We start from the raw sequence: 16,071 nt of genomic DNA, 5'->3' as shown, positions 1-16,071 counted from the left end.
CGGCGTAACATGAGCCTTTATATTGAACAAAAATAGGTATTATATGGTGTTTGTGTGCAATAAAATGCGTGAATGTGTATTGCTTTGAAAAATTGTTGCGCAAATTCTGCGTGACGTAAAAAATTGCAACACCCATTTTATTTATTAGCTAAAAAATTTATATTTTGGAGTTTTAAGTAATTTCTAACAAAAAAGTACTGATTTTTTTTTTTATACATGGAGAGAAATATCATAACAGGCCTGGTAGGAACGCAGTTAATTACCCGATATTTGTATTTATTCACCCAGCTGCCTTACAAAGGATATCAGAATAGATCTCCTTTATTCACTCAACCCATCAACAAATAGATGAAACATGAATGTATCCCTGCTCAAACTCAACAGCCACAGAGGATACAGAGATTTCCTCCTTTCTCCTCACGGATCGGGCACAGTGCCCACAGCAAACATGGCCGCCGCGCGTCCCGGAATCCCTTCCGGCGCATGCCTCCCACGTGACGCGCCATAAGGGTCCAGGAAAAGGAGGAGCGCTCGCTGGTGGCTGCTGCTGCTGAAGGTGACTCTTTTTTTTTTTTTTAATACCTTGTGGTTTAGGTTTTGCAGCAGAAATATGGCACCTGGGGGTGAAGAAGGAGTGTGTGAGCACGTCCCCTAAATTCATATTGTAGTTTGTGGACAACAAGGGGAAGCAATGAGGATGGCACAGCCTGGCCAAGCCTATGGAAGCTGTGAGATTACATAATGACTGCTACCATTATATATACACACACTATGTTGCCAAAAGTATTGGGACACCCCTGCAAACCATGTGATTCAGGTGTTCCAATCCCCTCCATGGCCACAGGTGTATACAATCATCACCTAGGCATGCAGACTGCTTCTACAAACATTTGTCAGAGAATGGGTTGCTCTCAGGAGCTCAGTGACTCCAAGCGTGGTCCTGTGTTAGGTTGTCACCTGTGCAATAAGTCCATCCGTGACATTTCCTGGCTACTAAATATTCCACAGTCAACTGTTAGTGGGATTATAACAAAGTGGAAGCAACTGGGAACAACAGCAACTCGCAAGTGTAAAGGCAGGCGTCCCAATATTTTTGGCAATATAGTGTAGATGTGTGTATATACAGAGACAGCACCAACACTTCACAAAACCCAGAGGTAAAAGAAATCATAATTTCTTCACATAATATCCCAGATCACTCAAACTGCAGGAGCATCTAAAGTGTATGTAAACGTTGCGTGTGTCACCAGGACAGGAAATGGGAGAAATTTCCCAGTTGGGACACCAACAGGAATAAAAACATTTGTTTTGGCACATTTTGTAGTGTGACTGAACTACTAAAAAGTGACCATATTCTGCTCCACTAATACTTATGCTAACCCAATTAATTCTTAAATGTAAAGTGATGCGGGGTGGCACAGTGGCTAAATGGTTAGCACCTCTGCCTGGCAGTACTAGGGTTGTTTGTTCGAATCCCAGCCACGGCACCACCTGCCTGGAGTTTGCATGTTCTCTTTGTGCCTGCGTGGGTTTCCTCCGGGTACTCCGGTTTCCTCTCGCAATCCAAACACATGCTGGTAGGTGAATTGGATCCTGTCTACATTGGCCCTAGTATGTGTATGAATGAGAGTTAGGGACCTTCGATTGTACGCCCCTTGAGGTTAGGGACTGATGTGAATGTACAATATATATGTAAAGCGGTGCGTAAATTGACGGCGCTATATAAGTACCTAAAAAAAAAAAAAAAAATTCTAAAAAAACATGTCATACCTGCTTTGTGTAATGGTTTTGCAAAAAGCACCCCCAATCCTCTTCTGGTGTTTAGAGCTCCCACCTCTCAAACTGCCCCCATAGCAAACCACTTGGGGGTGCACCTGCAGGCTCAATTCAGAGAAGGGCTGTGTGCAACCATAGACAAGCACAGCGTTGCTCTGCCCAATCTCCGCTCACTGGCTGTAGTTGACAGCAGCAGGAACCAGTGGCTCCCCCTGATGCCTGTGTATCTTGTGAGGATAGGAACAGAGATACGCTTTTGCAAACAGGAACAGCACTGGATGGAGAGGGAACACGGGAAAGTATACTGTGGGATGAAGCATTAAGGTAAAAAAAAGTCTTTGAAAGCACTCTAACCCTTAACCGCTTGCTGACCACATCGCTTAGATGTAAGGCGGCTCTCCCGCGCTGGATCATGTACCTAGTATGTGATCCAGCTTTTCCACATAGGGGGCGTGCGTAAACAATACAGAGCTCTGTCCTGTCAGCGGGGATGTGTCGGTTTTGTTTCCCTGCAAAGCAGAAAATAAAAACCAGCTGATCCCTTAGTGAAAGCAATGCACAGTACACACACAAAGCACTGTTAGGCACACACGTAACCCTTTGATCTCCCCTAGATGTTAACCTGTTCAACCAGTGTCATTAGTTCAGTGTATGTTATTAGCACTGATCACTGTATTAGTGTCACTGGTTCCCACAAAGTGTCAGTAAGTGTCAGATTGCCCACTATACTATTACTGTCCTGCTATGAGTCACTGATCGCCGCCATTACTAGTATAAAAATTCCAGTATATATCCCATTGTTTGTAGATTGCTTAACTTTTGTGCAAACCGATCAATATTGTTTTTTACCAAAGATATGTAGCAGAATACATATTGGCCTAAATTTATGAAGAATATTGTTTTTTTTTTTTTTTTATGGGATCTGTTTTATAGCAGAAAGTAAAAAATATATATTTTTTTCAAAATTGTTGGTCTTTTTTTTATTTATAGCATAAAAAAATTAAAACCTTGTGATCAAATACTACCAAAAGAAAGCTCTATTTGTGTGAAAAAAAATTATATAAATTTCATGTGGGTAGAGTGTTGCATGATCACGCAGTTGTCAAAGTAACGCAGTACAGTATAGCAAAAAATTGCCTGGTCAGTAAGGGGGTCAAATCTTCTGGAGGGCAAGTGGTTAAAGTGATACCAGAGACTTGCTTTTTTTTTTTTTTTTTTTAAATAACAAACATACTTACCTGCTCTGTGTAATGGTTTTGTACAGAGCAGCCCCGATCCTCCTCTTCTTGAGTCTCCCCGCCAACACTTCTGACCCCCCCAGCAGTGCCCCCATAGCAAGCCACTTGCTATGGGGACACTGGTATGTGTTCACTACATTCTGCCCGGCATTCTGTGTCCATAGACAAAGCAGAGCAAGCCTTGGCCCCGCCCCCTGCTTCCTCCTCACAGGCTGTGATTGACAGCAGTGGGAGCCAATGGCTTCCGCTGCTGTGTCTCAGCCAATGAGGAGACAGACACCCGAGAGAGCCGGAATTCCCGTGCATATCACTGGACCTAGATCGGGCTCGGGTGAGTATTGGGGACGGCTGCTGCGCAATGAAGGCTTTTTACCTTCATGCATACAATGCTCCTCTCGGTCCATCTCTGTGCCAGAGAGCAGCTTTGCTGCTCTCTCTTTCCTCACAAGATTCAGAGGCAGGAGCCTTTGACACCTGCCACTGTCAATCAAATCCTGTGAGGGTGTTTGGCTGAGCCATGCTGTGTGTGTCTATGGGCACACCGAGCCTGGCTCGGAATTGAGCCCATGCGTCTGCCCCCATAGGAAGCCCTTGCTATGGGGGCAGACACAGAAGAGGAGGAGACGAGCACTGGTGGGGTACCCAACAAGAGAAGGTTCAGGGCCGCTTTGTGCAATTGCACAGAGCAGGTGAGTATAACTTGTTTAATTTTGAGGTGGAAAAAAATGCCTTTAACTAGCTGGCGACCGCTTACCACAGATAAACTAGGGCAGAGTGACTGCTCTATGCCGGATCATGTACATTTATGTGATCCAGCTCTTCTGGGTAGGGGGAAGCCATGACGCCCTGCCTGTGCTGTCATTCGTTACAACACATGCCAATTAGCGGGTCCTGGCCAACGATTTATGGCTGGAACCAGCTGATTTGCTCGGTGAATGACAGATGACAGCTGTGTGTTGGTAAACAACACAGGGCTCTCTAAAGACAGCAGTGATGTGTTATTTTTTTTTTATTCCTAGAGTAGGGAGTAAAAACCGCCTTGGTAATACAGCACATAGTACACACAGTAAACATTGGTCGGCACAAATTTAACCCTTTGACTGCCCCTAAATGTTAAACTCCTTCCCAGCCAGTGTTAGTACAGTGACAATCTATATTATTAGCACTGATCACTGTATTAGTGCCACTGTCATTTAGTGTCAGATTGTCCGCCCCGCTGATCTATAACAGTCCCACTATAAGTCTCTGATTGCCATCATTACTAGATAAAAAAAAAAAAAAGAATTCCAGTACATATCATTTGTAGACGCTATAACTTTCATGCAAACCAATTAATATACTTATTAGGATTTTGTTTTCTTGCCAAAGACGTAGCAGAATACATTTTGTTCTAAATTTATGAAGAAATTTGATTTTTTTAAAAAAAAGTTATTGGGTATTTATTTTTAGGAGAAAGTAAAAAATATTGTTTTTTTTTTTCTAAATTTTGGGCTTTTTTATTTATATAATGAAAAATAAAAATCCCAGTGATGATCAAATACCACCAAAAGAAAGATCTATTTGTGTGAAAAAAAAAACAATTTCATTTAAGTACAGCGTTGTGTGACTGAGCAGATACCAAAGAAAAATGTTCTTGTCATGAAGGGGGTGTTGCTGTATTGTCTCCCTTTATATTGTAAAGCGCTGAGCAAACTGTTGGCGCTATATAAATCCTGTATAATAATAATAAAGGGGGTAAAACCTTCCAGAGCTCAAGTGTTTAATAATGTTTTCAATTGAACCCACTCCAGAAGTTAAAACTGAAATGTTTCATCAAATTTGCTCTACGTGTTGTAGCTGCAAAAGATGTAAATCCACTTTGAAGAGGAGGGCCAAAACCATTGCACAAAGCAGGAAAGTATAACATGTTTATTATTATTAAAAAAATAATAATAATGTAACTTTACAATCACTTTACAAATACAGGCTGTGTTATGAAATGATAGTACAGTATACTGGACAGCAGGGCCTTGGTGATGGCGCAGAGTGTTCAAAGTGGAACATTTTACAAAGGAAAAGCAGTTATTTATCAGTCTATAAATTGGATTTGTGTATTTTCTGTTTTATTAGAAGAGAGTTTTTTGCAAAAGTTTTAACACTTCTGACATGTCTGTTGTCCTATTATTGCATCACAGGCCATCTCCAATCGGGATGATGCTTTCCCTACGGCAGATCCTTCGTGTTCCGCTCCCCTCTCCTGCACCTGCTGCCGCCTTTGCTAGATTTAACTCGACAGCCCCTGAGCAGGTGAGTCAGCTGTCCTTCCATAAAGATCATGAATGTGACAAGCAAGGATTATAGCAAGATATAGTCCAAAGACATGTTGGTAGGTTAATTGGCTCCTGTCTAAATTGGCCCTAGTATGTGCATGTATGAATGTAGGTTAGGGACCTTAGATTGTACGCCCCTTGAAGGTTAGGGACTGATGTGAATGTACAATATATATGTAAAGCGTTGCGTAAATTGACGGCGCTATATAAGTACCTGAAATAAATATATTGCATTCCCGGACTTGTGTTTTATATAAACGGAGAATGGCACACATAGCATGACCCCATCTCTTTCCTCAGCATGTCAATTGTTTACTGCTTTTTATAACTGTTATACTAATAATAAAGCTTTTAGCACAGTAAACCTCAGCAAATGATCTTAGATGTCAAATGACCTTAGAGACTGGCAGTAATTTGACCTCAGGCTCTATGAGAGGCACTGAGCCAGTTCTGGTGAGTTGTCTACTCGTGTAATGCTATTGCCATGGATGTTGGCAGGGCTTTTTTTTTTCTCAGAGAAAGGTACTTTTCCTTCTTCAGAATCACCCATTGTCCCAGGCCCCAATTCACCTCCAAGCACTGTCCTTTGTCTCTGCCCCCCTCTCTCCTCCCAGTAGGCTCCCACTAGCAACAATAGATCCCCGAGGAGCCAGCAGCAAAACGCCCCCCAAAACAGTAGACCCCCGAACAACAATAGATCTCCTATGAGTATTGGTGGTCAGTGGGAAACATGCTGTTCAGAGTGTGACTCCTAGAAGCAGTTAAAAAGATCATTGGGCGCATGTAACTGGCTTCTGCCATTTAACTTGGACCCCAGTAGCTATGCAGGCACCATCATATTGGAGCTCAATCAGCCATACCTCAAGGAACCCAGAGCAAACTCTGAAGGATCCCTGGTTGGAAATGGCTAAATGTCCGCTTTACACATTCCAGGGTGATTGGATTAATGGTCTGTTCTACCTGTGTGGTTACAGTGCTGGGGTTTATACTGACAAGAAGAAGAACTTGGCAAAGCTACAAAACATCTTCAACCTTACAGAACACATCCAGTTGAATGTGAACAGTTACTACTAGCAATACTATGACCTGGATAAAGGAGAACCTTTAACCACTTGCCTTCTAGGCACTTATACCCCCTTCCTGCCCAAGCCAATTTTCAGCTTTCAGCGCTGTTGCACTTTGAGTGACAATTGCGTGGTCATGCAACAATGCACCCATATGAAATTTTTATAATTTTTTTTTCACACAAATAGAGCTTTCTTTTGGTTATGTGGCCGATGGGTGTTTTATTTTGTGCGCTATAAACAAAAAAAGAGCAAACATTTTTGAAGAAAAAAAAATTTTGCAAACAGGTAATTTTTCATCTTCACTGATGTGCGTTGATGAGGCTGCACTGATAGGCAGCACTGATGGGCACTGATGAGCTGTCACTGAAGAGCAACAGTGATGGGCACTGATAGGCGGCACTGATGAGCTGGCACTGATATGCAACAATGATGGGCACTGATAGGCAGCACTGCTAGGCATCACAAGTGGGTGGCACTGCTGGTCACAGGTGGGTGGCACTGCTGGGCACTTGTGGGTGGCACTTGTGGGTGGCACAGATGGACTGCACTGGTGGGTGGCACTGCTGGGCACTGATCATCACTGCCGATCCTTGCAATCGGCACTGACAATTGCCGGTTATCGGCAGTACTTTCCTCACGCTCTGACTGCATTTACCAGTGATCTGCTGTGTCAATGGACACGGCTGATCATGTGGTAAAAGGCCGCTGTGATTGGCCTTTTAGTACATCACGTGATCAGCTGTGTCCGTAGGACGGAGATCGCCGGGGGCGTGCGGGAGGGCACGTTCTGGGAGGACGTCATATGACTCCCTCCAAGGACTGGTCGGCTGCAGTGAAGCCGTCATTTGGCTATCTGCGGTCGGCAAGTGGTTAAAGAAGATAATAGGTAGTTGAACCACCTACTGGCTTCTCATGTGGCTTCAGCAATAAGATCTCTGTACTACCTTCCACGATCCCCCTCTGGTAACTGGATGTGGAAGAGAGGAGCTCTGGCATAACTAGATGTAGCTTAAGTACATTAAGTACAAAATTCACTGCTCAATTTTTCCTACTAGGCACCAAAGAAGACAAAGTTTGGGCCTTTGAGCGATGAGGACAGAATTTTTACTAATCTGTATGGACGTCATGATTGGAGGTGAGCTAAATTTGTTGTGTGCTTGGCCTGTCTCTGCTAGATTTTCCTACTTTGTCTTCTTGTTTCTGTTGGAAATGTCATTGTCAGTTTGGATTCTGTCTTTGCTAGCAGGCAGGTATACCACCTATGGTTGTTTTCTTTAACCACTTCTACTGGGCCAATTCTGACATTTCTCTCCTACATGTACAAATCATAATTTTTTTTTTTGCTAGAAAATTACTCAACACCCAAACTCAAACATATATATATATATATAGACCCTACAGGGGTCTCCAAACTATGGCCCTCCAGCTGTTGAAGTCCCATCATGCCTTTTCCTCTGGGAGTCATTCCTGTGGCTGTCAGTCTTGCAAGGCCTCATGGAACTTGCAGTTCCTCAACACCTGGAGGGCCCTAGTTTGGAGACCCCTGCCCTAGAGAATAAAATGGTGGTCGCTGCAATTTTTTTATGTCACACGGTATTTGCACAGCAATTTTTCAAACACACTTTAATTAACTTTATTGAAAAAAAAACCCACAATATATAACCCAATTTTTTGGTAAAATATAAAAGATGGTGTTATCCTAAGTAAACTGCGCGCACTGTAACCATCCCTTGTAATAGGAATAAGGCATGACAGGTCCTCTTGAGATCTGGGGTCCATAAAAACACCACATCTCTCCTCTATGCTGGAAAGCATGAGATCAAAAAAAAAAGCGTTAATCTATGCTTTCCAGCAAAAGAAAAAAAATGGCAGTGATTACATCTATCAGAGCTGGAAGTGACTTCATGACCGGTCCTCAGCAGGTTGTATTGTAAACCGGTACCATTCTCTGGATCCTCGATCGCACAGGAGAGCACCGAGAGGCACCATTGGGTGTTGGGAGGGGGCAACGTCTCTTACCGCGGCCTGTAAAAGTAATCCAGCGGCTAATGAGCCTGCTAGGATGGCTTTTGTATTGCAGGGAATCGCCAGTTGGAAAAAAAGCTGCAGGCATCATCCAGATATCGCCACTGAAACCCGAGGACATCATTTGATGTCCTACGGGCGGGAAGTGGTTAAAGTGTCACTAAAGGCAAAATGTTTTATTAAGTTTTTGGATAGAGGAAGGGAGGGTTATAACACTGTCAGGTTTTTTGCTGTGTCCCATTGGGAAGATTTCTCTTCACTTCTTGTCCCATAGCTACAACAGGAGGTGAGAGGAAATCCATCTAAAGTGAGTCATCAGGGTCACCAGAACTAGTGTCCCTACTGGAAGATTTCCCCGCTATTCTTGTTCCATTGTCAACCTAGAATTTGGGATTTTCTTTTACTTTCACTTTCGGTGATAAGTGTAAACAGGACAAATAGAGGTGAATCTTCCCAGCAGGTAAACAGGCAGCAAGAAACAACTGACAGGTGTACTAATACTTCTCCACTTTACCCAGACCAAAATAAAAAAAGGGGTCATTTTTTAACCGCTTCCCCGACACCCTATAGCAGATATACTGCTACAGGGCAGGGGTGCGTAAAATCACGTGTATATATACACGTGATTTTTCATTTCCGGGTAGGGGGTTTGCACGAGGCACGGCGGCGCCCTACCCGCGCCGCCATTCGCAGCAATAGCTGTCGATCACCGGGTCCCAGCCCAGCATCTCCGACGGGAAGGAGGACTGCTTTGTTTATTAACAGTCTGTCTCCCTGTCGGCTCGTGCACACTGCTCTGAATGGCTGTGCTCAGCACAGCCATCCAGAGCAGTGTGCTTACAGTGAAGCACCAACACACCGCCTCCTAGTAAAACACTCCCATCACACAGTTAACCCTCCCAGTGTCAGAATGCCTCCCGTAAGTCGCTGATCGCCGCCTTTAGCAAAGACATGTATCAGAATACATTCTGGTGTAAATTTGACGAAATTTGATTTTTTAAAAAATTTTTTACTGGACATGTTTAATAGCAAAAAGGCAAAAATATAGTTTTTTTTTTCCTCAAAATTGTCGGTCTTGATTTATTTATTTTTTTTATAGCACAAAAAATAAAAAATGCACAGGCGATAAAATACCACCAAAAGAAAGCTCAATTCGTGGGAAAAAAGGACGTAAACTTTATTTGGGTGCAGCATTGCATGACCGCACAATTGTCAGTTAAAGTAACGCAGCACTGTAACGCAAAAAATGGAAGGAGGGTAAATCCTCAGGAGGGCAAGTGGTTAATCTTTTTATTCATTTTAATTAGTCTTTTTGACATACATTTGTAAACTATGTACAAAAGACAAACATACAAGGAAGTGTATAACCTAAATCCCTATTCTGTTTTCATAATATCCCTAAGAAATGGTGGGAGGGGCGGAAATCCTCTAAATTGGTGTATGTGAGATATTGAAGCTACCAGGCCCTGCTACCTTTCTCTCTATATCCTCTTCCCCCCCCCCCCCCCCCGCTGTTTCTCATTCACCACCTATTACTTGTGTTGTGACTTGCCAATTGTGATATTGATTATTCTCTAGCTCCCTTGTCTCCTCCTCCCCCATGCTCGTCTCCAGGACTTCTCCAGAGCTTCCCCCATCCTCTGGAACTCTCTAGCCCAATTTATCAGACTATCGCCTACTCTGCTCACTTTTAGGCGATCTCTGAAAACCTTTGTCTTCAGGGAAGCCTATCCTGCCCTCAGCTAATACTGGAATCTTCTAGTTTTCCAACCAGTCCATCCCCCAAAGTTACTACCTTTTTGTACCACTAGCCCCTCCCTCCTAGATTGTAAGCTCCAAGGAGCAGGGCCCTCAAATCCTTCTTGTATTCAAATGTATTGTATCCCGTAATATTGTAAAGTGCTTATCAAACTGTTGGCGCTATATAAATTCTGTATAATAATAATAATATTATAGTGTACAAGGAGGAAATAGGGAAAAAAACTATTTACTATACAATTAACGTCACCACACCTCTGTCAGGTTTGTATTGCCATCTGTGCCCCACTAGATACATTCACCCTCACTATTTTTCCAGGTGATTATAGTTGCCGAAACAACAAGTAATGGCAAATCTAAAATGGTGTAGTTGACAGAATAAGAGGTGGGAGTGAATCTTCCAGTGGGGGCACCTGTTCTGGTGACATCTGTCTAAGAAGGAAATTCTTTCACTTCCTGTTGTGTTTCCAGGAAAGGAAGGAGAATCTCCCCATTGGTGCACAGACAGCTAAAAACAAACAAAAATGCAGGTTTTTAACCTTTTGGCTAATACTTCCAAAACAAAAATGGACAAGTTTTTGCTCTACATACTTTAAATTTGTTATAAACGCAGATGGTTTATGTGGCTGGGGCATACCACATGGGAAAGGCTGTAGCTGTAGCTTATTGCTTTAAAAAAGGCCTGGATTCTTTCTTCGATGCACATAATATAAGTGGATGCTAACATTTATAGGTAAAGTTGATCCAGGGAATATCCGATTGCCTCTCGGGGGAACAGGAAGGAATTTTTTTCCCTGCAGGAGCAAATTGGATCATGCTTTGCTGGGTTTTTTGCCTTCCTCTGGATCAACTGTGGGTGTAGGATTATAACTTTTTTTTTTTTTTTTTGGTTGAACTGGGTGGACTTTTGTCTTTTTTCAGCCAGATTAACTATGTAGCACTCTATCCTTGGAGGGCTGGTGTCCTGGATTCAGTTGCTCCTACGTGAAATTTTTTTTTTATGCACCTCTTGTGTTTGTTTCTGCTCCCTCTTGGGTGTTTTTCCCTCTTACTGTCCAAAAATCTTCTAGTTGGTTTATTGGCCCCTGGCAAACAGTATATTTCTTCATGTGATATGGACATTAGATTGTAAGCTCCTGTGGTGCATGGATTTGCTTTGTACTCTTTAAAGCCTTTGGAATAAAGTGGAACAAAATATGCCCCTCCATGTCCCCCCAGTCTTCTGAGTTGAGTAAGGCTACATTTGCACAAGTGATCTGGCCCAGTGCAAATGGCAGCAGGGGGAATCTGCTGATTCTTGCAGCTGTTTTTGCCACTTGTGAGCGGCAAGCTGCGGTCGCGGAGATCGGGGGCTGCCACAGCTATCTGTGACTGTTCTAACAGCCAGCGATTACCTGTGGTGGTTACTGCTGGATGCACACCCACGTGTCATTAAAGTGTACAGGCTCACAGCTAGCCGCTTACAGGTGGCAAAAATGACTGCAGGAATCAGTAGATTCCTGCCACTGCCATTCGCATCGGGCCAAATTGCCTGTGTGAATGTAGCCTAATGCAGACCTGGACTTTATGTAGCCTTGGAGACTGAGGACATCTTGTTGTGGAAAAGAAATACTTTGGGGACCAAGTGTAAAAATGTTCTTAAGTTGGGATTTTAATACAATTGCAGCCTGATTTCTACCTTTCCTCCCTTTCCACTTACAGGTTAAAAGGAGCGCTGAGCCGCGGTGACTGGTACAAGACTAAGGAGATTCTGCTGAAAGGGGTGGATTGGATACTGGGAGAGATAAAGACTTCAGGACTGAGAGGCAGAGGAGGAGCTGGCTTCCCCACTGGGCTCAAATGGAGCTTCATGAACAAGCCATCTGATGGAAGGTAAGGTGGTCTGAACTGTGTGGATATTGCAGCAAACGTGTTTTTTTTTAACCCAGTAAGTCCTGATGTTGTATGAGACATCAGGAGAAAACTAAACTGGCATTACCAGACCCCACACTACTATCCCACCTGTAATCGTTGGGATGATTGTGTTTAAATAACTAAACTTTTATTTAGTGTAAAAGGATGAGTAGGGTGAAGTAACCTTGATTTCCAGCTTCAGTAGAAAGGTATAATAATGACCTATACCTACACCTGTGTGGTGGGAAATGTAAAGGCTGCCTTACCGCCTCCTGAACATCTTAGTCACTTTGCTGACTCAGTCTAAGCCACTTCCCACCTGGTCTATAGTAAATGACGGCCGGGCGGGACTCTCATCGATCCGGGTGAGCGTCATATGACATCATTTCCAGATCGCGCCTTGCGTGTGCCCGCAGGGCTGCGCTGTGGCGAGATCTGTCACCGTATGTGTACCTCGGACACAGCTGAAGACAGATCTGTGTACCGGCCCCGTTGCAAGTACCATGTGAACTGCTGTGACCAATCACAGCCAGTCACATGACAGCTGTATACAATGGATGGCTTCCTTTCATGCCAACCATTGTATACAAGTGTGTCTAGCTGTGAATGGTCACAGTGATCACATGCACAGGGCTGGCCAATCACAGTCCATCTGTGTCATGTGATTAGCCGTGGCCAGTCACAGCTAATCACAACAAAAAAACCTGAATGAATCGATTTCATTCAGTTAGATACTTGCTTATTGCAAAGAAATTCTTTGCTCTAAGCAATCAAATTGTGGGTAAAAAAAACAAAAAAAAAAACTGATCACTTTTCCAAAGTAGTACAATGTTACTATGGTAACATTATACTACTTTGGTCATAGTGAATATGAAAAAAAAATCTTAAAGAAAAATTATCAGTTTTTTTTTTCTTTTTCATACTGTCACCCTGATCACTGCCACACCAGTTATCATGTCACTGTACTGCTCTGGTGACAGTATGTAAAAAATAATTTGTGAAAATAATTTTTTTCATTTCTTCTTTGACAAAAAAATTACAACTTCAAAAAACTTTCCATGCCTCTTATGAAATATGTCGGACTGTCTACTTTGCAAAAAGGGGTCATTTGGGGGATATCTGTACTGTTCTGACATTTGGGGGATATCTGTACTGTTCTGACATTTGGGGGATATCTGTACTGTTCTGACGTTTTTGGGCCTCACGAAATTAGATTGGCTGTCAGTACTTCAGGATTCATCAATTTTCAGGTATATCCCGTAGTTTGTGAACTCTGTAACTTTCCTACAAACTAAATATTAAATACTGATTTGGGTTATTTTCACCAAAGAAATGTAGCAGAATACATCTTGGCCTAAATTTATGAAGAACAATTATTTATTTGCAAACTTTTATAACCGAAACAAAGAAAAACGTGTTGTTGTTTTTTTTCAAAATTTTCGGTCTTTTTTTGTTTAGCGAAAAATAAAAACCCCAGCGGTGAATAAATACCACCAAAAGAAAGCTCTAGTTGCATGAACAGAATGATAAAAATGTAGCTTGGGTACAGTGTTGCATGACCGCGCAATTGTCATTCAAAATGTGAGAGCGCTGAAACCTGAAAATTGGCCTGGGCCTGGGCAGGAAGGGAGTAAAATTGAAGTGGTTAAAGGACTCATGCGTGGCATCCCGCAGTGGATTACTATTCAGGGGTGTTTGACACGCAATGAAGAGGGGATATGACACTTCTTTACTGCCAGTTTTAACCCTAAAAATGCTGAGCCATAGTGCTGCTTTGCACATTCAAAAGGTTGCGTTTGGCAGCTGTACCACCAAATGCACATGCGGTTTCATTTTTTCTGCAATAAGTGTAGAATCCTGAGTGGCTGCATGCCCTTCTTTAGGTAGAATTGAAGATTTTGCATCACAATGGAAGCCAAACAAATAGCACTTTTAAGAGGAGAGTCCAAAAACGGCAACAGTGATTATTAAAGCCCAGCTCAACCCCTTGCTTTCTATTTTGCTTTGGACAAAGCTGGTTCAAGTTAGGCCTTCTGTCCGTTTCTTGATTGCCCTCTTTGTTCGCTGTTAGCCCAAAATCAAATCTATATAGTATAAAGGAAGAGGGTAATGATAATATGTGTACTGAACCTGCTATGTCATTTCGGGGTATTTTTGGGTTTGCAAACATGTTCTGAGGTGCTGAGTGACAGTTGAACGTCAGCAAACTCTTGAAAGGACTCCCTCAGTTTAGGAAGCATCAGTAGCCAGGACAGCATTCTCATTGGTTAAGGGAATGGTGGGAGACACTAGTAATTTTATTACTACACCCAGGATTGAAGATCTCTGGACACACCAAAAAACTATTCAGAGATTTTGGTTTCTTTTTTCATTTTTAACGCCTAGAAATAAATTAACCAAAAAAGTTTTGGTGATCTAAAAAGTAAAACTAGTCATAAAGAAATACAAGAATTGCCATTGATGCCTTTTTCCTCAAAATGCAAGTTGTCCTGATGATCCTCCAATTTCATTACTTCCTGTAACAAACATAAAGTTCAGGGAGAAGAGGTCCTAGAAAAGTCATAAGTCCCTATCTGCATACTTGTTCTAGGTCAGTGACTAAGCATCAGAAGGTGAGCCTGACAGCCAGTAAATTGGTATTTTTAGGAGGAAAGACAAGTGGCAGTAGCCTCTGTATCTCTCTTCTGAGAGGTTTTCTTTAACTCTTTGGCTACCAGATTTGTTTTTGCATTCATTTTGCACATGTTTAAATCATTTTAGGCCTGAAGATTACACAGAATCCCCAAACATTATATATTTTCTGAAAGCAGACACTCTAGGGAATAAAAAAGTGGTAGTAGTTACGTCACATGATATTACCGCAAAATGTCAGTAAAAAAACACACTAAAGTGATTTTAAGGGCAAGCAAACACAATTTAATATCCCAATGTTTGATAAAATATAAAAGACAAGGATGCACTGAGTAAATAGAAACCCAGAATGTCAAACCTTACATTTGTGTGGGCCTATATTTTTCTATCGGCGACGCTTGGCCCCTACAGGCCACCAGTTTAGCATCACAGCGGAGATCTTGTGCTCTCACTTCGGTGTGGGTGGTGATATGTAACATGTATATCTCAATCAACAAATTTCAGGTGTAGGTGAGTGCGTGTATATTTGTACGCATATGAGGGGGTTGGGGGTCTCAATTTATGGGGGGGGAGGGGAGGAATGGTATGTGCTTGGATGTAACTTTATTTTTTTGCAATAAACAAAAAAATTTTTTTTCGCTTGATTTTTTTTTTTTTTCATCACAGAGGGGACACATTTTTTAATTTTAAGTGACAGGTTCCCTTTAATGAGACTTGCAGAGTCTAAAAGAGGTTGTAGGTTCTAAAAAGACCCTGCATGTCTCTTTAGGACTCCACTGAATGTATTGCAATGCAAATCCATTCAAGCTGGGGAAAGTGACAGGGGTGACCCAGTAGTGATGTTATACACGCTGCTCTCCAGGTCACAGCAAGAAGGGGAGGAGAGTGGATGTTTAGCTGCTCTTCTCCCTCCCATCCACCACTCCAGCACCTTTCATTCTGGCCCCTTTCATACAGTACATACAGTCAGGTCCATAAATATTGGAACATCGACACAATTTTAACATTTTTGGCTCTATACACCACCACAATAGATTTGAAATGAAACAAACAAGATGTGCTTTAACTGCAGACTGTCAGCTTTAATTTGAGGGTATTTACATCCAAATCAGGTGAACGGTGTAGGAATTACAACAGTTTGCATATGTGCCTCCCACTTGTTAAGGGACCAAAAGTAATGGGACAATTGGCTTCTCAGCTTTTCCATGACCAGGTGTGTGTTATTCAACTGTGGTGGATGACCAAAGAATTCTTTCCCTGGTGAAGAAAACACCCTTCACAACAGTTGGCCAGATCAAGAACACTCTCCAGGAGGTAGGTGTATGTGTGTCAAAGTCAACAATCAAGAGAAGACTTCACCAGAGTGAATACAGA

General features: G+C 42.4%; 1 protein-coding gene across 1 annotated transcript in view; it reads left to right on the top strand.

Annotated features, from left to right (window-relative positions):
- The first annotated feature begins 448 nt into the window (after positions 1–448).
- NDUFV1 (NADH:ubiquinone oxidoreductase core subunit V1) overlaps positions 449–16,071 on the top strand; it is a 34,729-nt gene continuing 19,106 nt past the window's right edge. Inside the window, exons 1-4 of the mRNA XM_089683680.1 lie at positions 449–556; positions 5,189–5,300; positions 7,446–7,525; positions 11,875–12,045. Coding sequence (XP_089539806.1) covers positions 5,205–5,300; positions 7,446–7,525; positions 11,875–12,045 — 347 coding nt within the window. The 5' untranslated portion in view covers positions 449–556; positions 5,189–5,204. The remainder of the gene's footprint in view (positions 557–5,188; positions 5,301–7,445; positions 7,526–11,874; positions 12,046–16,071) is intronic.

The sequence above is a fragment of the Staurois parvus genome, unplaced genomic scaffold (genome assembly GCF_062004578.1).
Source record: "Staurois parvus isolate SC_StPar_1 unplaced genomic scaffold, SC_StPar_1.0 ptg000320l, whole genome shotgun sequence".
Taxonomy (NCBI): Eukaryota; Metazoa; Chordata; class Amphibia; order Anura; family Ranidae; genus Staurois; species Staurois parvus.
The sequence above is the reverse complement of the archived record's forward strand: the minus strand, read 5'-3'. Positions and strand labels throughout refer to the sequence as shown.